Source organism: Taudactylus pleione, unplaced genomic scaffold (assembly GCF_031769625.1).
Source record: "Taudactylus pleione unplaced genomic scaffold, aTauple2 ptg000609l, whole genome shotgun sequence".
In the NCBI taxonomy this organism is placed as follows: Eukaryota; Metazoa; Chordata; class Amphibia; order Anura; family Myobatrachidae; genus Taudactylus; species Taudactylus pleione.
This window is the reverse complement of record NW_028285011.1, coordinates 9,027,264-9,052,463: the sequence shown is the minus strand read 5'-3', so window position 1 is coordinate 9,052,463 and position 25,200 is coordinate 9,027,264. Positions and strand designations below refer to the sequence as shown.

The 25,200-nt window shown below is 40.9% G+C and overlaps 1 protein-coding gene across 2 annotated transcripts in view; it reads right to left on the bottom strand.

Annotated features, from left to right (window-relative positions):
• Positions 1-4,230: 4,230 nt before the first annotated feature.
• TGFBRAP1 (transforming growth factor beta receptor associated protein 1) overlaps positions 4,231-25,200 on the bottom strand; it is a 65,146-nt gene continuing 44,176 nt past the window's right edge. For both annotated transcript variants that reach the window (XM_088454162.1, XM_088454163.1), the window contains exons 7-12: positions 24,616-24,673; positions 23,456-23,599; positions 22,046-22,192; positions 20,346-20,505; positions 19,426-19,859; positions 4,231-9,862 (exon numbers count right to left, since the gene is read on the bottom strand). In XM_088454162.1, the coding sequence (XP_088310288.1) occupies positions 9,674-9,862; positions 19,426-19,859; positions 20,346-20,505; positions 22,046-22,192; positions 23,456-23,599; positions 24,616-24,673 (1,132 nt within the window). In that variant the 3' untranslated portion in view covers positions 4,231-9,673. The remainder of the gene's footprint in view (positions 9,863-19,425; positions 19,860-20,345; positions 20,506-22,045; positions 22,193-23,455; positions 23,600-24,615; positions 24,674-25,200) is intronic.

Genomic DNA, 25,200 nt, shown 5'->3' with positions numbered 1-25,200 from the left:
CCAAGAACATCCTCTTCAAGGTTCCAGACTGCGAATGTGCCCACTCCCGAGACTCCCCCGATGCATCACGGGGGATGCAGTTCTTGTGGTAACCATGGCTTCTGTATCTAAATAGATACAGCTGTATTGGGGCACTGGAAAGCTCTGATGCAGGGTGTATGCTGTGCTGCCCCTAGCTAGTGGTGCCCCATGGCATTTGCCTCATGTGTCTAGCGGGAAATCCACCACTGCATCACTCTCCACTCACCATTGAGGAAAACCTGTGGAGAATAGGGAGATGTGTGCTCGAGGAAAATGTTAAATGCTCTCCAGCACACTGATAGTGGCTGTGCACCTAATGATGTGTGATGAATTGCATGAACATGGTGGTAGAGGGTGACCTTAAGGATAGAAAATAGCAGTGCATCATATTTTCTAAGCAGTCATTCACACACTTCACAACAGATGTTAGGTGAGTCAATGGACCGCAAAGGGGCGTAACCTCATGTCTTGCCATCGCTCCCATCCCTCTGGGGGAAGCCGAGCGCTCTCCTACACTGTTTACATGCCGAGGACATGCAAACAGCATCTATTCACCTGCTGCTCTACTATGCATAGGTGAGTGCTCCCCCAACTTCTCCCCCCTGCTGGATACTGTGACCCGCTGGTGGGGTGGCGGGACATTGCCCAAAGCAGGGTGGCTGAAGGGTATGGTCATACATAGCTATGGTAAAACATTCTGTTTTCTATCTACCTAGTATAGTTTGTGTGTGCCAAACTATGAGTATTTAACTGCTTTGGGGCTCATTTACAGTTGGAGTGAAGTAAATTCCATGACATCTCTCAGATTGAGTATACGCCCTCTTCAGAACGCCAGTGCACATCAATGTAGTTTTCACAATGTCCCTGAAATTCTTTTTCAAAAGTAGACAAGTATGCTGTAGGTTTATACTAAGGGTTATCCAGACAAGAGAGTCTGTTGAGACATAGCTTCATGGTCAGGCTACAGGCAGACAACATGGCCCAATTTTACTGCACCAATATAGTGCAGCCTCATTTTGGGCCTGATTTATAGTAAGGATTACATCTAGCTAGAGGGCCTGATTCTAAGTGGGATGTAAAGCGGTCACAACTGCGGACATTCGTGGCAGCCAGCTTTATATGAACACAAGTATCCATCTACCTTTATGAATATGGATGTACCACATGTTTTTTTCACGTACAAATTTGCACCTTTTAGATGGATTTTGGCCAAACTCCAAGGTGGATACACACCTAGCAGATATATCTGCAGATCGAGTGATCTGCAGATATATCTGTAGATGATGGTCGCTCATACAGACTGAACGACCATCATCTTCCAGACAGCCGTGGGTCCTGCTGCAGGTGTACGGGCGATCGGCTGATTGCCCGTACACACTTGCCAGTGGACAGATATGTCTGCAGATATAGCTGTCCATCGGTTGTGCAGCACAGCCAATGAAATATGTTTGAACGACGTTGTTCACAGACATATCACGGGTACACACTGGCTGACGGGCACCAGATATATTGGCCGTTCAATTAATCGCCCATTATATCTGTCAGTGTGTACCCAGCTTAAATGATGCCCATTCTGTTCACAAACAATGAGGGTTTGGAATTGTGATGAAAAGCTCTAACCAGACTGATATTTGTCAATACAGATCAGCTGGATTTTTAAATACACTGTAGAATATGTTATGTGTAGAGCCTGAGCTGGTATGTTCCCAACACAATCTATAGCAATAAATAGAAAGTATTCTAAAATCACTCAATTCAGTGGGATCCTCTTTACACATTTGACCATATTGCAAGTAATGGTGCATACACACGATCAGATTTTTCCTTCAGATATGAACGATAACGATTTAAAAATCGTTCAGTCGTTCATATCTGAAGGAAAATCGTTCATATCTGACATGCCTGAACGATGGACGATCAACGAAGCGCGTTCCCGTTTTTCAGATAACGATATCTGACATCTGATGGGTTTGCAGTCAGACTTGGACGATTCCATTCATTTTAATGCAGTCAAAAATCGTTCAATCGTTCAAAACTTTGGTAAAATCGTTCAAATCGTTCATCTGACAAGTCTGACCGTGTGTACGCTCCATAAGAGTACAGAGAGCAATGCTAGCTACATCACATACTGTATGCACCGTACACACTACTGGCAATCATACTGTACATAATACATGAGCTGGACTTGTTCAATGATAAACTCAGCTTATGATTTTGGATATAAAACCAGCCTCTGCCAAATTATTACCTAAATACTGCTCATTGGATGTATTGTGTTGTATGAATGCAACCATCTAATGAGTACACAGCTATTGATCAGTATATTTTTATGCCAAGTGAATTTATTATTAAATAATACTGATACCACATAGTGCAATCATTTAAAAAAAAGGCTAAAAGTTATCATTATTGAAATAATTTCTAAAAAAAATTTTTACGCGTGTTCTATACAGCCATCTCCAGATTGAGTAGCTCATATACAGTTGGATATAACCTTAAATGGATAATGATCCTTGATTATGAGGTGCTGTGATACAGTGTGAAGCATGGATTACATGTAGGAGTGTGTATGGTGGACCTAAAGTGCACAATAAAGACTATTTGGAACTGTGGGATTTTCTACGTCACGAAGTTGCATAATACTGACACTGATTGTAGAAGCAAGAATTTTAGCAAGGACTATACAGTAAACAAGACAAGTGGACTAAAGACATTTATGGGATAGTGATTTACCATCAACAATCATTGGGATACACACATGCCAACATAAAGACATCTAATGTCCAAAGCGAGCATCACATTTGTCACTATCGATATCTGACCACTGGTGATAAATATACCTGGTCTGATAAATTTTGATCCCTGTTGTGACATGCCGATGATAGGGTCAGAATTTGCCATAAACAAGGATCCATGCCACAGTACCTTGTGTCAATGTTTCAAGCTTGTGGTGGTTGTGGTGTAATGATGTGGAAAATGCTTTCCTGGCACACATTAGTTCCCTTAATACGAATTGAGAATCATTTAAACGTTACATATTATCAGCAACAATGCTCAGAATGGCTGTATCCCTTATGGCCAGAGTCTACCCATCTTCTAACAGCTACTTCCAGCAGGATAATGCGTCATGTAAGAAATCATAAGTCCTCTCAAGCTGGTTCCAGAAGCATGGCAATAAACTCACTTTACTCCAATGGCCTTCACAGTCAGCGAGTGTGTCCTATGAAAACTCGGACCTTGTAATGCGACTTGCATTACAAGGTCCGAGTTATTCAGAAGCCTTCATAGATCAGTGAAAGCTTCTGTGTTTAAAAATATAGTAAACAGTTTAAAAAATTAAAAAAATAAAAGACGTGCGGCTCCCCCCCCCCCAACAAGCATAACCAACCCCAGGTACTATTGAGCCTCCCCCTGCATGCTGGTACTTGGAGAACCACAAGTACCAGCATGTGGGGCCATTAAGGGCGCGCTGGTACCTATAGTTCACCTGCAAAAGAAATATTAAAATAGCCAAAAACACATACCACTTTTCAGTCAGTAATAGTGTACAAATTAAACACTTGCTACTCTATTACATTGCCCGACTTTTATGCTTACAATGTTTTACGTGTTTTGCCCTCGTGAGTTGGGGGGGTGAGAAAGATGCGAGTTTGCATGTTCTCGCACCCAATTACATAGGGTGAGCTCTAAAAATTTGTGAGTATAGCTCTATACTTGCACATTTTCCAAACTCAGACCTTATTACATTTTGCCCCAAATTGGTAACTAGTAATAATGCAAATACTCCCATAACATTTGCAATGTACATATATACTAATTGCAGGTGTTTTTGTCGCTGCTCCACAGAATACACCTCCTTTATTCATTACACTTTTTGCCCGTGTACTACACATCCAGGATACCTGTGAAACTCATATGCATAACACTCACCCCTGGTTTCCATAGTGTTTTTTAAGATTATTATTGTAAAGTTATGTTTCCATTTAGCCCAAATGGCTAATCATGTATGAGTGGGGTCACAGCACTACGGGACCATGTGAGACCCTGCACCGCTCCCTACATTCCTGCAGAGAAATCCGCTTTGCCTGGACTGCAAATGCCTGACCATACCAATTTCTGAATAAAAATATTTATAAGTATCAATTTTATCATATTACATCTAATCATTTTCATCTGTTGACACAAAACACAGCCTATAATTGCAGGGCATATAATTTTAATAAAATCAACAGCTTTACAGTTTTACATTCCATGTTTCACTGGGTCTTGGACACACCTATGTACAAAACATACAACCCATAATGCTGAGGCAGCAGTGCCCTTAAAAAGCAAATGTATCATAACATGTTAGCACATTGATTTTTTTCTCATTGCAGCAATCAGACCACTGTAGTAACATAACCATCTTCTGCATATCATATGGAATACATGTCATACTCACTCAAGATCAGACATAAATGTCATTTATAAGTTCTTTACAGTTCAAATTATCACAGAAAAGAGAAAACAGTTTGTGACTACCAATGCTTGCTTTCTCACATCACTAAATCTATCCTTACTCACCAAGGGATATATTTACTAAGCAATGGATTTTTAGAACCCACCATACAGTATGTGAAAGGGCAATAATAGTAACTGCAAAATTAGGCTTATTTTGCATTCAATATTATTGCCCTTTTAAATCTGGAAAGCTAAATCTGCAAAAATCAAGAGTTTTGAAAATTCGCTGCTTAGTAAATATAACCCCAAGTAAGTAGGAAATGAATCTAGCAAAGCTACTGAGAGTGACCTCACCAAATAAGCTATACAGTGTTCCTTGCAGAGAAAATATCAGAATAGGGAGATTCAATGTGAGGCACAGTATAGGAAGAATTGACCTGATCTGCTATATTGTGCTAAGGGCAGAAAGGAGGCGAGCGTAATGGCTGAAAACTTCTATGGTCATATTCTGCAATTAACCAAAATGTTAACAGTCTGTTGTAAATGTAACAAATTTGCTGAAAATAGTGTGTTAAGTAGATACATGCATTTGAGATGAGCAATCATTAAAGCAGCGACTCCATAAACAGAGGTATTTTTGTTTACATAAATCACTGTGGTAGGCTATAGGAAGAATCTTGGTATGTATCATTTGTCCTTAATTTGTTTTATAAGCTACTATTAATGATTTCTAATTCTACAAAGTGGCAAAGATTACTACGGCAACAACAGTCACATAGCACCATGACATCCTCCTTCCCTACTCCATATAGCCACCTACATATGTCATGGTCACCTCCATGGCATATTATTGTTAGTACATCTCAATATGTAGCAAGCTTTATCTGGCAACTTTATTTGATCATACAAAATATTCAAGACATTCAGAGAGAATGTGTCTCAAGCATTTTGAAGATTCGTGCTATATAAAGTACGCATGTTAAGTCATAAGAATTAACAGGTCTATTTACTGTACTCATTCAATTATCATGTTAACAACAAATTTTTTAACAAATATTTATTATGCAGTGCATACGTCTAGTGGCCAAACTAGGTGAAGTGACATTTATAAAACAGCATTGAGTACTCTGAATGTTTCGAACTGCGAGTTTTCCCAAGGGAAAATAATATATATTTTTGCTATAAATTTATACAGAATGTGCAGGTCTTAATATACATAATACAACATGTACTACAGCATTTAATACACCTTACGGACATTGTGAGTTTTCTCTGTTACCTAAGGGGACGGAGAATTATTGCCTGTATTTTCCTCTGATAATTTTATATGCACACAATAATTTTGCATTGCAAATAACCCAACTCAGTTCTATTTTAGCCACACCCACTTTTTCCATCACAGAATAAAATCCAGCAGAAGCACTGCAAAGTATAAAACAACATCCAAATGCTACTATAAATATAGCAGTTAGGTCATTCCATGGTTACTCGCGTTACAAAGTGACATAGCAAGTATATATAATGCTATCAACAGCAAAAGGAATTTATGTCAAATTGATTTTATTTACTGAGAAAATAATAAGACAGGTCATGCTTTAAAAAACTGTATATACAAATTGCTAACGGTTTGCTATGTCACTTTGTAACGTGAGTTACCATGGAATGACCCAGTTAAATAAAAAAAAAAAAAAAGATTTCTGCATTTTTTTTTTTTTTTTAGCAAGTACTGTCACTCAGTCTCTTGAGAAATCCTGGAAGCCACTAAATAAGCATGAGCCATACAGCACCACTTCTGTTCTTAACGGGAACAAGAAAATGAGGTGAAGTCGTTGCACATTACAAGCAGAATAATGCACAACTGGAGTGTTCGCTCTTCAACAATCTGTGTCAGAGGAAATATTTCTTATAATACCATAAAACATTATTCTTTTGAATTTGAAATGCACAAATTGAATACACAAACAGAAGTATGACTTTTAATTAAATACATTTCACAGTGCTTTGGATAAATTAGATAGAAAATCAGAAAAATAGGTTTTAAATTGCTAACACAGACTAACTGCAAACAACAAAACAAAAGAAAACCTCATTGATAGACTGACAGTTGCTGCTGGCAATTTGCGACTGTTATCTGCCATGAAGAACTGACTTTGGAAAGAAGCTAATAGAACTCTTTTTCTGTTGCTCCTGGAACTACTATATCAAAATCAAGTAAAAACGTTTGGCTTTTCAAAACACATTCAATTATCTTGATAAAATAGGGATATTTTTGTTTAACGGGCACCTATCAAATCACTGGTTACAGCTTCTAGACCAATTGACATGAGGTTCTTTAATTCAGTGAATTGTGAGGCTGCAGTCTCAGGAATATTAGTTCTGCAGCCTGTGTAAGTACCGGGTGCTCTAGAGCCTGCGATATAAACAACATGGCTACTAGATGTTTTTATTGGCTATAACAACAATAAGAGGGAGCGAGACCTTTTACTAACAACTGTCGTCACTTCTTAACTGTAGTGCATAACTTTATAGAAAAAGTCATACAGCAAGTAGCTGTAAAAAGATTAATCACATGTCTGCCTAGTTTGGACGAAGGTGATCAAACCTGACATCTAGCTGCTGCAAACTTGTTCTTCTTGCATCATTTAATTAAATAAGACTAAAAAACAAGTATACAAGACTAGATCAGCAATGCATCATTATACATCTTTATAAATTAAAATGTGCTACCTGAACACTAGTGTACCTTATTTCCCTTTAGATGTTAAATGTGCAAATTTGTAAACTGGATAAAATATTTAAAGTATCTGTCGCCTACTTACAATATAAAGCCTATCAATTACCTAGGAGCTCGAAACGTTTGTAATGTAGAAGCCATTCTGATTGATAAGCTGCTCTCAAAATGTCCGCCTGCACTGTGTGTAGTCTGCAAGTACACTTTAACAAATACTGGGGAGCTTTCGTTTTTTGCAAAACAGAAGTTTACGATGATACATTCCTATCCGCTAGCCACTCTTCTGGAATGGTACAATGACTATATAAAATAATGATTTCATGTACTATTGCTTGCTAAAATACATATTTGGTCAGCAAATGAGTTTGATTGAAATAATAAAAGTAAATTAAACTCTGTGTACTTTATGCATACAGCATATGATATATTATGTACACATGTAGCATGGACCTCAAAATCAGCCATAGTACAATGACATAGATAGGTATAGCAGTACACTGACTGTACTCTAGCAAATGAATAACGAGATACTGGTTTGGAAAAGAACAGTAATATCTATTATGAAGGATCAGCATAATTACAACATGCATACATGGGTTTAACAGTAAAGCTAAACCTTAAGAAGTCTTCCTAAATTCACACATCCAACACTTCCACCATGCAAACAGCTTGTTATCAATGTGCAAATGTGTCATAACAAACCATATTGTATTATCACATAAATATATGGAAAAGATCTGCAGCGCTACCAGCCCTAATAAATGATGCCCATCCTCCTTCAATATATAAAGCAATATCAGCTAAGACACCCTCCTTTACTATGGACTGTGTAGTGTCTAGCATCAGTGTGCACAAATCTATTAGCAGACACTTTCATGTAAGTAGTAGTCAAGGTTTAAAAGTCGCACTCACCAAATGTATCTCAAAATGAAGCATTAGGGAATATATGTATCAAATCATAGCCTGCCTTTCCGTACCCGGCTCTGATCAGCGTAAGTCCCACTTAGGCGTTCTCTACATATGTCAGTTGTTATTGTTACCACTGGGAGGGATAATCCTTTATTAGAGGTAACACATTTACAATACATCAGTATATCAGACTAGTATTACTCAAAGGGGGGAATTCAAATGCTGTTTGGGTGTCCGACGGAGCTATTCAATTGTTGCTCTTATTGGGCGCGACTGCCGTGGGTGCCCATATTTCTGCTTGCTCCCTCCTGAGGTGGAGGCCCAAACTGCCATTTTAGCAGCGCGTCCAATAGTTTACACATGTTTAGACGCTTTATGCGGCGAAACTCAGGGAATTTAGGCACAAGAAGTGTGATAGGTAATGGACGCCCGTTTCACTAGTGCAAGTCTGAACAATTGAATAGGTTTGTCGGGTGCCCATTACTTTTGGACACACAAAAAACAATTAAATTCCACCCTAAATATTCAGGAGAAACAATATCTTAATTGTAGTTGCTGTACATAAGGAAAATAATGGATATAATTTATTAAGGATGGTGTGCGCTTTGGACGTTAGTATTTTTGTTTCTTCCTGGAGAACCTTTTGGATCGCTCCACAATGACTTTAAGGTACTTACTGTAATAACTAACACATTTTTTTTTATATCTTTAATTCCTTGATAATGTCACATAACGGTTTTCTGGAATAAAGTATGGGTAAATAGGAGGCAACAGTTTATGGTGCCCACCAAGTTATTTTATGCAGTTTTAAATGTAGCAGAATACAGAAAGTGAAAAAGTCAAGTGTAACAGAAGACCCACCATTAATGATATTAAGTCATCTTCCTATACTGAAGCAGTCATTAAAATGTTGACTTGATTACAGCTCTGATGGGACAAGAGAAAATAGGTGATATGAGATGTATTTTTAAGACTTCTTATTCCTGGCCTTACGTAATATACCATCCATGATGGAGTTGACCGTCTCTCTGTAAAAAAAAATGATCACCCCCTAACGTGACTGGAATGCTCTGCAAGATCATGGTTTCATCACTTGGGAGTTTAGTGGTATAATGTGCAATATATGATACATCCATAACTGACTACGCCAATAGATCACATACTTCCACGATGACTGCAGCCATGTTTGTTTCCACAGAAACGTATTAGTGATAAACAGACAATTTTTCCAAAACATGAGTAAATACATTGTGTACATGTATTTGTTATATTGCCCCATCACAGTATATGCAAAATATTTTCAGTGCAAATATTTTTAAAAAATGCAAAAAAGCTCCATTCAGCTATTAAGTTCTGATAATTAAGGTGTTCATCATCGTTTAAGGAACTGTATTCTTCATTACTTTATCATTGCATGAGAACTTCTGCACAGTCAAATCACTTCTGACATATGTAAACATATCTGCTAAGAAGTCAACTGTTCTCACATCACACTGCACAGAGGCTTCCCAATTCTTATCCGTGGATGTCTCATGGACAGATGATAATACAGGCATCTCTGGCTGATTTTTTTCAAGTTCGTTTACTGGGGTTCGACACGTGACCGTCGATGCTGCTGTTGATGTGCTGTTTTGCAGCACAGTGGGTATGGACAACGTGGCCGCTGGGGAGTCTGACAAAAGCTGGATCTTGAAAAGGCTTCCGGCACTCATGGCAAAGTTTCTTTTCTGAGAGGACCACTGGCTTTTCCCTCATATTCAACTGGAAAATAGTAAAATGCATCATTGGTTCCTAAAATAAGGATTATATTGTGCATAACTTGCTTTGTAGTTTAATACACATCAACAGCACTAACGTCCAGGTAATGAATAATGTCTATTATAAATTGACATTGAAACTATGAAATGCTTTTTATATGCTGAAATGTTAAATGCATTTTTATTTTCTCATTTTGATGTTAAAAAATATCTATCTTTTGCTACCTAACATTTGCCTTGTATGTATACAGAAGACAACTTACCATGAGAGAGAGATATATATATATATATATATATATATATATCAGCAGCCCCTTTCCCAGGCACTGGAGAACACCCACTTTTCTTGCTGGAGACTGCTCTTCAATCACAACCTAGTGTTATACAGCTGGCAGAGCCTGCACAGCACGGAGCAGATACTGTGAGATCTGGACTCCATTCTGCGGAATTGCCATCTGACCAGAAACTGCAATCTAAGATATTTGTCCATTGGTGACATAGATAAACTGTTTTCCAGCAGCACTAAATCTCCACAGTGTCTGGCTTTAAATTGTGGAAGCTAACACACCTTATTAGACATTACCATCTGAACATATACCAACAGGGACACTCAATCCTACTATTCCTCCTAATAGTAACATAAAGAGACTAGGGAAATAGATAACTTCTTCTAATAAAGTTGGTCATTCCAAGGTGTGAATTAATATGACTGATTATGTCTTAGCCTGCCCCTGGATTATTCTCAAACTATTTCTCCAGTGGAATTTTATGGGGGTGTCTGACTTAATATATCTCACTCAGTATACAGAATTATTTTCATATATTCTCTCTTTTCATAATATTTAGTCATTGTTATAGTTAGTATATATGGTCATTTGTCTTGTATACACACATACAAAGGCATCCAATAGGGTGTTTGATGTTTAGCACTGTGTACGATTGTGTTTTTTTAGGATCTGATTTATAGGGAGCAGTACCTCCTTTTGTACAGATGTTTATATCTCACCAACATCTAGTATTGTTACTATATTTATATTTGCATTATACATTATTATCCTTAATACAAAGGTCACAATATAATTTCTAGCACACTGGAAAATTTTTGGTTTGCAATAAAACAGGAGAGGGTGGGATTCATGGGGCACAGAGAGAGAGAATAGGTGGAGAGACTGGGAGAGAGAATGGGGGATACAGGGACACAGAGAAAGAAATGGGAGGGGGAGAGCGAATAGGAGCAGACAGAGGACAGAATAAGGGGAGACGAGGGAGAGAGATGGAAGGTAAAGTGAAGAAAGGAGGCTTATGTTCTTACCTGTTAAGTCTCTTTCTTCGACTCCATAGGTGGCACAGAGATGACAATGGGTATAGCCTGGAGAGGAGATACTGGGCACCAAACGGTTAATGAAAGTTACCCACAAGCCCACTCTCCTATCCTCCAGTCTCCAGCCACTGGGACCTCAGCTTAGCTTGCAAGCCCATGGCAGGAACGAGGCAGAGGAGAAGGAGAAGGAAGGCCGGCATACATAGAGAACCATCCATGCCATGGAAAGTACAGCCAGACCGGTCATCAAAGAAACACCCCCCGGCAGACAGGTGCGCCAATGTGGGCGCCCTGTGCCCCCTATGGAGTCAAAGAAAGAGACTTGACAGGTAAGAACATAAGTCTCCTTTTCTTCTTCCTCAACTAGGGGGCACAGGGATGACAATGGAATGTCCTAAAGCTGTCCCCTATGGACGGGTAAGCTCCTGAGCTGCAGTGAGCAAAGAATGCCGGAATGTGGTGTCCGAGGATGCAAAAGTATCAAAAGCATAAAACCTGACAAAGGTATGAGCAGGTGACCATGTGGCAGGTTTACAGAGCTATTCCGCAGAAGCCCCACAGCAGGCTGCCCACGAAGTCCCCACTGACCGGGTGGAATGGGCCATCACCACGGCAGGAGTAAAATCAGGTGAATGGAAAAGCGAAGCCAGTGGGGCCAAGGTCTGCTTAGTGGCCAGCCACCGCTTATAGACATCATATAACACAAAGAGTCCGACTAGCGAAACTCCCTGGTCCTCTTGACATAAAGCCGAAGAGCCCTCATCACAGCCAATGAAGTCTCCGACTGAGATTAATCCGTAGTCTGGAATGCAGGAACTACTATTTCCTGAAGAAAATGGAAGCGGGATACTACCTTGGGAAGAGAGTCCTCAGCACAGCCCTGTCGGAATGCAACACAAGAAATGGGGCGGCACGAGAAGGCTCTCAAATTTGACACCCTGCGGGCTGACACGATAGCTTGTAGATACACAGTGTTCCACGTGAGCCAATGCAAGTCCATCGTCTGAAACGGTTCAAATGGAGCCGACTGGAGAGCTCGGAGAACTAAGAAAGATCCCAATGAGCCACAGGAGAAACAAATAGTGGTTGAACATGGAGAACCCCCTGGAAAAAGGTTTGCACTTCTGGAAGCAGAGCCATCTGCCTTTGAAATATGACAGACAAGGCAGAGACCAGGACCCTCAAGGACGAGAGCCAGAGGACCAAATCCAGGCCTGACTGCAGAAAGGAAAGGATCCAGGAAAGGCGTAAGACCGGGGGTAAAACCCCTCGTTGAACACCAAGTATAGGTACGCCCCACCCTGTGAGAAGCAAGTGCCGAAGAAGGCTACCTAGCCGACAGCATGGTCCGAATGACCCTCCTGGAGAATCCTTTTGCTCTAAGGAGCCACCCCATCAAAGCGAGACGGGCCAGATCCGGATGGAAGCAGGGGCCCTGAGACAGAAGATTCGGGCGCAGTTGAAGACGCAAAGGGGCGTCTATGGAGAGGCCCAGAAGATATGCATAAAACGCTTGCCGAAGCCAATCCGGAACCACCAGGATCAGAGTGCCTCCCTCCAGCTTTATTAATAGAGAAGGTAGGTTCTATTGCACAGAAAAAATAGGTTAAGGTTATTAGAAAGATACCCCAAAATATAAAAAAATTGACATATTTTTGTTTTTCTTCATATGATAGAGGGTGCCGCCATAGGCCAAAAGTTATAACTGGATCAAAAGAGAGAAAAAAGAAGTTTATAATTGGAGCACAAATTAACTTAAATGTAACTTTTACTTATTAATATTAAGATAATCTGTAGACATGAATAGCGAAATATAAAATAGTAGTAATAGAGTGCAAAAAAATAGAAAACGTGTGTATAAAAATCAGAACGTCCCACTATGTGTTTATTCCTGTTTTAAATTAAAAAAAATACACATAAAAATAAAGAGGGCTTGATAAACTTTACTAAAATCGAGCTGATGAAAACAAGAATATATGTATAAAATTGAGCAATAAATGCAGAATATATATTAACCACTTAACTGACTAATTCTTTTTTTCAAAAACCGCTCCAAAATTGTTGGTTTCTTTTATGATTGAATTAGGTCAAGAACATAATTTTAAACTTATCCATCACTATTTTATTTGAAAAAAATATATTTTTTAAAACCCAGTATACCATAAAAATAGCAATTTTTATGTTATACTGTAGTGATGGCTATTGACAGTTGTACCATCGATGGTTCAACCATCGTTAGAAGCCATCAATTGTTTAGCGATTGGGCAAGATCTGTGTAGACCACAACTGTCGATGTTTCCTAAACATCGATTGAGGGCTACCATCGGTGGTGCAACATTGATGGTCACCAGCAATGGCAAACCACTTGTTTTCAGTCAGTCCATCGATGTTTGGAAACCATCGATGGTCGTTTGCCATCCCTAATCAGAGGCTCTGCGATATCTATCGATATATATATACACACACACACGTGTGTGTAAGCAGAAGCAGTATATATATATATATATATATATATATATATATTATATATGTTCGATATATACATATATATTTATCGAATATATATATATATTCAATATATATATATATATATATATATATATATATATATGTTCGATATATATGTATATATCGAACATATATATATATATACACACACACGTATGTGTGTGTGTGTATATATATATATATATATATATATATACACACATATATATGTGCATACATACATACACACACATACTGTACATATATATATATATATATATACATACATACATACACACACACACACACACATATATATATATATATATATATTTATTTATTTATATACATATATATATTTATTTTAGTGCTATTTTTATATTTTGCCCGATCACTGTGGTCAGCAGTGATCGGGGCACATGGGGAGTTGGGGAGGTGGAGCTGTGGCCGGGAAGGAGTGGGAGGGGCTGCCGGGGTACATAGCAGCAGCGGCAGAGCCGCCGCTGCTGCTGACTGCACAGTGATCTCACTGATCACTGTGATCTGGAGCCGCAACGGGAGGGTGTCCCGCTAGCGGCCCGGCTACATAGCAGCAGCGGCGGCTACCAGAGCCGCCGCTACTGTCTATTACTGAAATGGCTGCCCGATCACTGCTGGCCACAGTGATCGGGTCGCAGCAGCAGCGGCTACATGAGCTGTGGCTGCTGCTTCTAGGGGGGTGCCGCCGGGGCCCGATCACTGGGGCTAGCAGTGATCGGGCCACAAAGGAGGAGGAGGCGCAGGTGTAGAGGGACCGGCAGGTCCCTCTGAGATGGGCGGCTGCTGGAAGTTAACTTCCAGCAAGCCGCCCACTGTGTTTCTCTGACTGGTCGTATCAGATACGACCATGTCAGGGAAAGCCCAGTCTGGCATGGTCGTATCTGATACGACTGTGCCAGGCAAGTGGTTAAAACGATGCCATAAAATCCCCATGTTCAATGCTAGAACGATAGACCGAAAGGACTTCAATGCAGAAAGAAATTTGTTCAGAAGTTTAAAATTGAGAATGGGTCGAACGGTAAACTACTGACCAAAGTGGGGCTCTAACCTATGACCTTGAGAGTATGAGTCTCATGCTCTCCTGACTGAGGTAGCCAGGCTTAAGTGTCCGGCTTCTGAGCCAGAAAAAGATTGTCGTAAAGCCTAACCCTGACTAGGACTGGGGAACAGGAATAACGACCCCTGAGGCCAAGAGAGAGCGAAAAGACACCTCGAGAGCTTTGTGCTTTTATGGCTGTGTAGGAAGGGCGGTGGAAAAAAACCTGGAAGGCAGACGCTGTCAAAGATGAGAGAATAGCCTTGAGATATGATGCCTCTGGCCCAAGCGTCTGTTGTGGTCTGCTTCCACACTGCCGAAAAATGAAGAAGCAGGCCTCCCACTCAGAGTTACCTCAGGAGGGAAACCATCCCATCATGCGGCAGGCTTGTCCGCTGGCTTGGCAACTGGACATCTAGTGGACCAGGGTTGCTTACCTCTGGCCTTAGATTTCTAGGGGATGAACTTTGGCTTCTATTGAAATGACTGACCTCTGCTTTGCCTTGTGGACGAAAGACAGGAATCCTAAGACTCGGTGTGGCAGCTGATGGTAAGAAAGCAGATTTAGATGCTGCCATGTAGTCCCAAACATGTTTAATTCGGGACTGAACAGGACATCGCCCAAATAGGGAAGAGCTTTCAGGGCCTTATTTGGATTCCGTGACCGCCTTCCCAGTGCGCAGCTAAAGTGCTCTTCTGGCTGCAATTGCCGAAGCCAAAACTTCCTGAGTCTATGGCTGCTTCAGAGCTATAAGAAGCTGCCTCTGCGCAACAATGGAGGCCAAGACCCCCTGTGAAGGCGCAAGGCAAAAAGGGCAGTGTTCATATAATAATATATATATACCTGTATATATACACACACAAAAATATATACGAAACAAACAAGATGTGCTTTAACTGCAGACTTTCAGATTTAATTTGACGGTAATTACATCCAAATCAGGTGAACGGTGTAGGAATTACAACGGTTTCTATATGTGCCTCCCACATTTTAAGCGGCCAAAAGTAATGGGACAAACTAAACAATCCTAAAGCTAACTTTCACTTTTTAATACTTTGTTGCAAATCCTTTGCAGGCAATTACAGCCTGAAGTCTGGAACGCATAGACATCACCCCGCGCTGGGTTTCATCCCTGGTGATGCTCTGTCAGGCCTCTACTGCAAATGTCTTCAGTTCCTGCTTGTTCTTGGGGCATTTTCCCTTCAGTTTTGTCTTCATCAAGTGAAATGCATGCTCAATCGGATTCAGGTCAGGGGATTGACTTGGCCATTGCATAACATTCCACTTTTTAGCCTTAAAAAACTCTTTGGTTGCTTTTGCAGTATGCTTCGGGTCATTGTCCATCTGCACTGTGAGGCGCCGTCCAATGAGCATGAGTATGAGCATATAATATTGCCCGAAACATTTCAGAATTCATTCTGCTGCTTTTGTCAGCAGTCACATCATCAATAAATACAAGGGAACCAGTTCCATTGGCAGCCATACATGCCCACGCCATGACCACCACCATGCTTCACTGATGAGGTGGTATGTTTTGGATCATGAGCAGTTCCTTTTCTTCTCCATATTCTTCTCTTCCCATCCCTCTGGTACAAGTTGATCTTTGTCTCATCTGTCCATAGGATGTTGTTCCAGAACTGTAATGGCTTTTTTAGATGTTGTTTGGCAAACTCTAATCTGGTCTTCCTGTTTTTGAGGCTCACCAATGGTTTACATCTTGTGGTGAACCCTCTATATTCACTCTTGTGAAGTCTTCTCTTGATTGTTGACTTTGACACATATACACCTACCTCCTGGAGAGTGTTCTTGATTTGGCCAACTGTTGTCAAGGGGTTTTTCTTCACCAGGGAAATAATTCTTCTGTCATCCACCACAGTTGTTTTCCGTGGTCTTCCGGGTCTTTTGGTGTTGTTGAGCTCTCCGGTGCGTTCTTTCTTTTTAAGAATGTTCCAAACAGTTGATTTGGCCACACCTAATGTTTTTGCTATCTCTCTGATGGGTTTGTTTTGATTTTTCAGCCTAATGATGGCTTGCTTCACTGATAGTGACAGCTCTTTGGATCTCATATTGAGAGTCGACAGCAACTGATTCCAAATGCAAATGTCACACCTAGAATGAACTCCAGACCTTTTACCTGCTTAATTGATAATGAAATAACGAGGGAATAGCCCACACCTGTCCATGAAATAGCTTTTGAGTAGATAGTCCCATTACGTTTGGCCCCTTAAAAAGTGGGAGGCACATATAGAAACCGTTGTAATTCCTACACCGTTCACCTGATTTGGATGTAATTACCCTCAAATTAAATCTGAAAGTCTGCAGTTAAAGCACAACTTGTTTGTTTCATTTCAAAACCATTGTGGTGGTGAATAGAGGCCAAAATATGAAAATTCTGTCAATGTCCCAATATTTATGCACCTGACTGTATATATAAGCCCTTGATGAAGTCCATTGGTGGACGAAACGCGTTGGACAGCTGCCTCTTGCCTAAATTAACTACTAAAGATAAGTACCATATGAACTATTGCATTTTTTGGAACCTTTTTAATATTTTTTGAAACATTTGAAAAAAAGTTTTTTTTACTACTTATCCTGTGCCATTATTAATTGCATTATATTATTTTTAACTTATATGTTTTATTGTCTATTGAGTATGCATAAGGGACATTCGCAATGCACTTTTGCACTTCACTGAACGCAATATTTGCACAGGGGACTGAACAGATCTGAGGGAATTGTCAAAGCCCATTTGTGCACGTGGAGGCTCATTATTCTTATATTACATGTCTTTTATGTTATATGTTTTTTGTCATATTGAATAAAAATTTTCAATTTGTTAAGCCTACCACGATATATAAGTTTTTGCACAGCACTATTTTACACATATTATTCACATTGTGTTATATTTTCACAACATATGTATGCCAGTCGCTAAGACCCTAGACACTTTTGCATATTACCAAAGGTGCATACCCAGTGCTCCATCACATTTGGTCCACCTGACGCCCTTTAGATATAGGGAGTACGTACTATTATTTTTTCACAATTTGGTTTTTAGTTTATATTTATTCTATTTTAGTTGGCGCCATTTCCATATATATATATATATATATATATATATATATATATATATATAAAATCTGCCTAGGGCTTGTTGGCCACAGAGGGAGAGCACACCCCAGGGTTGGGGGGTGGGGCTACAGGGAAGCGCCCCTCTTCCGCAGCTGACAGAACCCCAGGATAATGGCCGCCGATATTTTAAGCAGTCCCCTGCCCATGTAATATTCCCTGGTGGTCTAGTGGAAAGGGCGGTCAGACCGGGAGCCCCCGTTGTCAGCACTGCATGCAGGGAGCCGCCTTACCTTCTCCCTGAGGAGCGACAGCTGCGGCTTGCGGCTCCGGGAGTGAAGACCGCATCCAAAGTCACTGACTCAGTCGCCAGTGCTGCGGCCACAGGTGCTAGAGTGGCAGTGCACTATAGCACTATAGTAAGGTGTCCTATAGGACACCTTACACTGCCCACTCTATGTAGTAAAACTATTACAAAATAAAATACGGGGAGACCACTAATGAATCCCGCCCCCTGAAAATGGTGCTCAGCTCCTGACTTTGCACCAATCTCAAAACAGAGGTTCCAGTGGCTGGGGGCGGGGTATAGAGGAGAGGATAGTAAGCTTGTGGGTAAATTTCATTAAGCGTTTGGTGCCTAGTCTCTCCCCATAGTCATCCCTGTGCCCCCTGGTGGAGGAATAAGAAAAAACCTGTACAATAGATAGTGACCAAGAGAAGGACGAGTCCAAAATACTAGTGTTATATAAAATATGATATGAACTGTTCCCTTATGGTTTGGTTAAAAACATGAAATAAAATGTAACAATAGCCTAATTCAGGAGTGATCACAGATAGCTTCTCCAAAAGTCTAATTAGCACTGCAGACCGCAATTTCCATTATTCTCAATGGGAAATGCTGTCTGGCCTTTATGTACCAAGCGGCTTGGCTCCATTGGCTAAGTCCATCTAAAATTAGTGTTAGCTTCTTTGTGCCTTTGGAGACACTCTCGCAGGAGAGGGGTCTTACGATCCCTCTTCCATAGTCTCCAACTTCCCCCGGGCTTTTTGCAAAATGACACACTATTGATGCATTATTAATCCACTTAAAATTAGAAGAATCTCTACTGGTTTACAGAGAGCTGGAAAGAAAAGCCAGCTGAATAAACAAAAAAAATTAAAAAATCTACTACTGTGTATCAGACACTCTATTGTAGGGCGGTAAACATGATATATGGTACCACATTAACTTTGTGGAGATGAATCTAATAATTAAGTTCCCATTAGAGCTACATGTATGATGTTATCCCAGCAGCTTGTAATACTGTGACTTTTTAGACACAATAACCACAGACTAACCTACAGAGAACTGCATGTGAATCACAAGGAGGAGGACCAAATAGAGGAGATAACTACTCCTGTCAATGGCTGGAAAAATAAACCACACCGAGGATGGTTGGCCAGTTGCTAATGACTAATCTTGTGTGTTGTAATCATTCTGGTCATATATTTGTGTGGAGTAATGAAGTGCCTATACTATATGTGCTGTCATATAGAGCAGTATTTGCGGAATTTAAAATAAGAATCTTGTATTTTAGTTTCTATTGATGACAAAGAAAAAGCATTATTACCAACCTTCTCATTCTTGTATATTATATTTTCTGCCCTTGCCAAACCTACTGCCACCTGGGAAATTCTTAAAGCATGTACATGTTCCCTCATGGCCCCAGCTAAGAATGGGGAAAGAAGCTGCACGGACCAGCTTTCCGGTAACAGGTGTAATACACTGGATGCATCAAATTCCATAGGATGGTTATTTAACAAGTCCACTGCGGCCACAGTCAGTGCATTGTCAGACGTGGATGGAGTGAGGTAGGAGGAGAGAAGGAGTTGGAAGAGTCTCTTGCAATAACAGGAATCTCTGCCCTGGGAGTTCCACACACAATAACTCTCAGCCGCAGCAAAGTCTTTCAAATGATGAACTAAGATTTCCAAAGCCTGCTCGTGCTCTTCCAGCTTCCCATGTAATATTGCTCGCTCCATGTGCATATCTGTGTCTTTGATTTTATCTGACAGAGGAAACAATTATAAGTAAACAGATACTAAATAAATATATCCAAAGACTACCAAATGCACTATAATATACGCAGACAGCTGCACGAGACGATCTAGTGATATTTCCGAGTACTACAGGACTATGGTTCATAATGTGGATCTCATCTTTGAGTTATCTTTGAGTTATCTGAACAACAATAACATTTTTAAATTATTATACAGAACGCTTACAAAATGCACAGTCCAAGGAAAACTCAGAAAGATTTGAGATTAATAGACTACTGTTATGTGTTAAGTAAAAGATAGAAGACACGCTCCCATTAGAAGACGGAAAATATACACAACTTGAAATTAAAGAAATATAACCTTGGAAGCCTCTACATAGAAATATATGTATTTAAATAACTCCACTAATAGTGTAAACAAGATATCCAATATAAACATGCCCTGTCTTTGCCATGCTTTGGTGTTGTCGTGGTAATGGATTGGTACACACTCACCTATGAGCAGAAGCACCCGGTACAGGTCTGACTGTTGCAGCAGGTTCTGAAATCTCTGACGTAGATCTTCCAGCTCAGTCTGATCTGTAGCGTTCACTGATTTAAGGCATAGGATCTCTTCCAGGTACAGCACAGCCAGGTGTGTATGGTACTTTTCTTTCTGTATGCAGGGGGAAATAATAACTGGATGTCAGCCTAAGCAGCCAGGACACTGAATGTGAATATTAGCAATTGATGTATAGTTCTTAGCAGGAAGCCTAAGTGATGACTATACTATCCCAAAGCTGATATAGGGAATATTGAGGAGAGGTTCTACATCCCCAATACTGGTGCTATTTACCTTGGGATAAAATAGAACAACAGCTTGTGTGCAGTGGCGTAACTAGGGGGGGTGGGGCGAGCAGGGCACATGCCCTGTTCGCCGTTGGACCGCCCAGAACACATCCTACACACTAACATACACATCCCTGCTAGGTAGTACACTCGTACTACCCGGCGGCGGTGTGTTTGTTTTGGCAGCCAATGAGAGTCAGACAGACTCCCATTGGCTGCTGCGCCCACTGCCGTAGCCGAGCTGGTGCTCACTTATGAGCTCCGCCTTGAAGTTCCCACAGTGGGTGATGGGAGAGATATCATGGCATCTCTCCCATAGCGCAGAGCTGACAAAGGACGACGAAGGAGTGGACAGCAGCGGGCACAGTAGTGGGGATTCAGGTAACTTTTATTATTTGTGTATGTCTTTGTCTCATATATATTTAAGGGGCACTGGCACTGCATAGGGAGGACTACTACTGGGGGCACTATATAAGGGGCACCACATAGGGGGGAGCACTACTGGGGGCACTGCATAAGGAGGACTACTGGGGGCACTATATAAGGGGCACTGCATAGGGGGGATTACTACTGGGGACACTGCAGAAGGGGCACTATTGGGGTCACTCCATAAGGGTTCATTAAAGGGGCTATATAAAGGTGCACTACACACTACTGGGGCACTGTATAAGGGGCACTACTACTGGGGACATTGCATAAGGGGCACTACTACAGTGGGCATTGCAAGAGGGGCACTACTACTGGGGGCATTAAGGAGCATATGGAATGTTCCCAGAGTGACGAGAAACAGTGGTGTCATGCTGACACGCCCCCATTTTCCAGTGCTCACTCCCCTTATGGTATGTGAACAAGCCCACTTTTTCGGTGGGGGTGGGGGCTCAGTTTTTTAACTTGTTCTGCTCTCCAAATACCCTAGTTATGCCACTGCTTGTGTGGTTTGTACACCTTTTATGCAAAAAATATATAAGTCACTTGCCTTACATCACTCACTATGAATATTTTCATGATTTCACTGAAGATAAAACATATAGTATATGAGGAACACTTTACAGACAACTCGGCGCAAACTGATATCACCAACAGATGGGATTTAGAAGAAAATGTTCACACAATAGGTTATGCCCATGACACCTATAATATTACCCTTCAGATATTAGCAGAATCATCATTCCATAGAAAGGAGCCTGACCATGACGCAACACATATATCAGAACAGGGAATTGTGGCTCTGCATTAGTATTACAGATACTGTACAACACTCCTGCTTATTAATGGCAACACACCTCATTCAACAAGCTCCATCCCTGTTGGATGTATGCTTAATTCATTAGATATCTTACATAATATTCATTTCATGGGGCCACTACCTGTATCCTCTTTTCCATGACTAAATGTTCCAGGTAGGTGAGTAAAGCCTTGCGGTACTTGCAGAGATAGCTGATAACCTTATCTGGACAGAAGCCATTTTGCAGGTGCTCTTCCGACGGGCGCTTGGTAAAAATCTGAACCCCAACCTGCAAAATTTCATAGGACATTATTTTGAGAGGAAATCCATGAAATCTAGAAAGTACCAGCTGAGTCAGGAAAAGAGCTTTCTATTTGTAAACATACAGAAAGTAGTGTGACATATTTACAAAATATAAATGCAGAATCTGTACATATTATTCACCATACTACTAGTTGCTTTATTATCTACTGTGTCACGTCACTGACAATATCCTGTAAGTATTCTGCAAGTAACATAAGATGGGAAAAATGTATAAATCTAAATTTTATTAGGAATCCCTAACCAACCATACAGAAATGTAAAACAGATTTTCAGCTGACAGAAATATAGTAACTCTAAGTGTGCACCAGCACCGAGATAATGTGTGTGCATTGTCCATGGATCAAAAACTACAACAACAGAGAAAATGACACAATACATTTATTGTAACATTACAGATGAAAATGCTATTTGTTATGGTAATGTAAATTTGGATATGAATACACTAATCCAGAGGTTCCCAAACTCCGCCATCACAGTCCAGGTTTTAAGGATATCCATGCTTAATTTAGTACCTCAGTCAATTTGTTTTAACCATTTGGACTCAAGAATGGATATCCTTAAAACCTGGACTGTTATGACAAAGTTTGGGAAACTCTGCAGCACAGGTTCTCAAAGCTACTCTTCAGATTCTTAACAGTGCATGTTTTCCAGGGCTCCTCACAGAAACACAAGTGAAATAATTATCTGCACCTGTGGAACTTTTAAAATGTGTCATTGAGTAATGAATACACCTGGGGGACCTGGAAAAAGTGACCTGTGTTGGGACCTGAGACTGAGTTTGAGAACCACTGCTCTGCAGTAATCCTTTTTCAATTAGCTAAAACACATTTGTGACCCTTTTGTGTAATGTAAAATAAAAATAAATCCACAACAAAGGTTGAAAACAATAAGGCTACAAATATAGAGGACATGTTCATATTGCAGACACTTAAAGAACTTTAAAATAGACAAAATTATATTAACCACCTTTCTATAACACAACTTTTCTTTTACTATTGGGAAGAGGTCCTAGGATGAGTTACTGATAGCTAATGACTTATCCTTACTGAGCTTCTGCATTTCCACCCACCCACTAAACACAGCACATTTCATATTAGAAGTTAAGTAAGAAGAGTTGAAGAAGCAGTGGTCTGACCATCATGTCCAGACCATAAATGTAACAAATGGAAGACCAGCAGTTCTAGATTCTTCACAAACACTGACAGAGCCCAAGCAGAGAACCACAAACCTGCTCACTTTTCTGCAAAACCCAGTCTGCATAATGCCACACCAGCTGCTGGTCTTTGGAGAAAGTCAGGAAGTCCACTACATACTCAAACAGGTCTGGCCGTGTGTTGTCTTCCAGTTCACCATCCTCAATTCTTACCCAGGTCTGTAGAACAGAAAACATTATAAAGCAGTGTCTAGCAGAAGCCATTGCATGCAATCAAGGGATTTAACATAGGCGTCAAAATACCCACGCCTATGTTAATCCCGATGCCGGAACGCCAAGGACGCAGGACCGATCGTCCTCGCTGTCAGGCAAGTATTCAGCCCGATGGGGGGGTTAAGTTTAGGGACCCCTGGGGGGATTTAGGGTTAGGCACCCCCCGGGGAAGGCTAGGATTAGGCTATGGGAAGGGGGGGCTAGGCACTTGGAGGGGAGATTAGGGTTAGGCACCCCCCCGGGAGGGTTAGGTTTAGGGTGCGGGGAGGGGGGGTTAGGTTTAGGCACCCATGGGGGGGGGGGGGGGGGGGGGAGTTTAGGGTAAGGCACGGGGGTGGTTAGGGTTAGGCACCCCTAAGGGAGGGTTAGGGTACTTACCTCCAGGTGTCGGTATTTGATCCGGCGGCTAAACAGCTGCCGGCATTACATACCGATTCCCATTAAATGTCTTGAGTAATACACCATAAGGTTTAAATTAATTAATGTTTTGATCTGCACAGCACACCAATATAAAAGTGTGATTGCTAATTATCAAATACTCATTTTAAACGCATCCTGGTGGTCCAGTGTGTATAAGGGCACATGTGGTGTGGAGGGGTCTGCATCGGCTGCAGCCCCTAGAAGCCGTGTAGGGCTGCCCGAACGGCAGAGCAGCGGCTTCCACTGGAAGCCGCTCTCTGCTAATCTCCTGGCAGTCCCAGGGAAAGAAAACACTTCACACTAGGGCTGCCTGTCTTGGGTGACTGGTAGGTAGAAATTCCAATGGGAAGCCACAACCAGTCACAGTGTAGCCAGTACAGTCACTGCCTGCAACTGGCTCACAGAAGTGGCGGATTTTACTGGGGAGCTGCAGCCCCTAGGTAAAATCCGCCACAGGCAAGTTACCAATAAACATGTACCAAATGTACTAAAAAAAAAATGAAGACTTTGAATAGCAAAGCGTGCACATTTGGTAGAATTACCTGCAGAGCAGTAGCATCTTGCTTGTTGTAGTGATACAGAAGACCAAGAGCAAAGTACCTGAATTAAACAGACAATTAACACAGTATGAATATATTTTATAGTGTTTTGTATATGTAGAGACCTTTGATTGCTGAAATGGCTTCACTGTTGGGGATTTTGTACAAGGATTCTATTTAAATCTATAGGATGGATAAGCCATGTCATGTATAACATAATTTTAGTAGTATGGATAGGAAAGTGTTTTAGCCTTTGTAAGCAGTGATGAGGCCGCTTTGAAACATGTAGAACAGAAATAAAGAAGCTAAAATATCATACATAAATAATCTTTGTATAAATCATGATACATAATTCTGAGACTGGCCACCACACCCATCTCAAGCTCCTCCCATATCTTTAGAGCAGTATTATACATAGAGGGATCTGAGACAGAGGACCTGATCCACAGACTTCCGCTAATACAATCACAACTGCACTCTCTTACGGATTGCAGTTGCTAAAATATGTTAATGCCTCCCAAAGCTTCGCTGAGCATAGGGACGCCCACTGCTGGCCTGTGACGTTTAGCGAATCGTTACTAGAGTCTA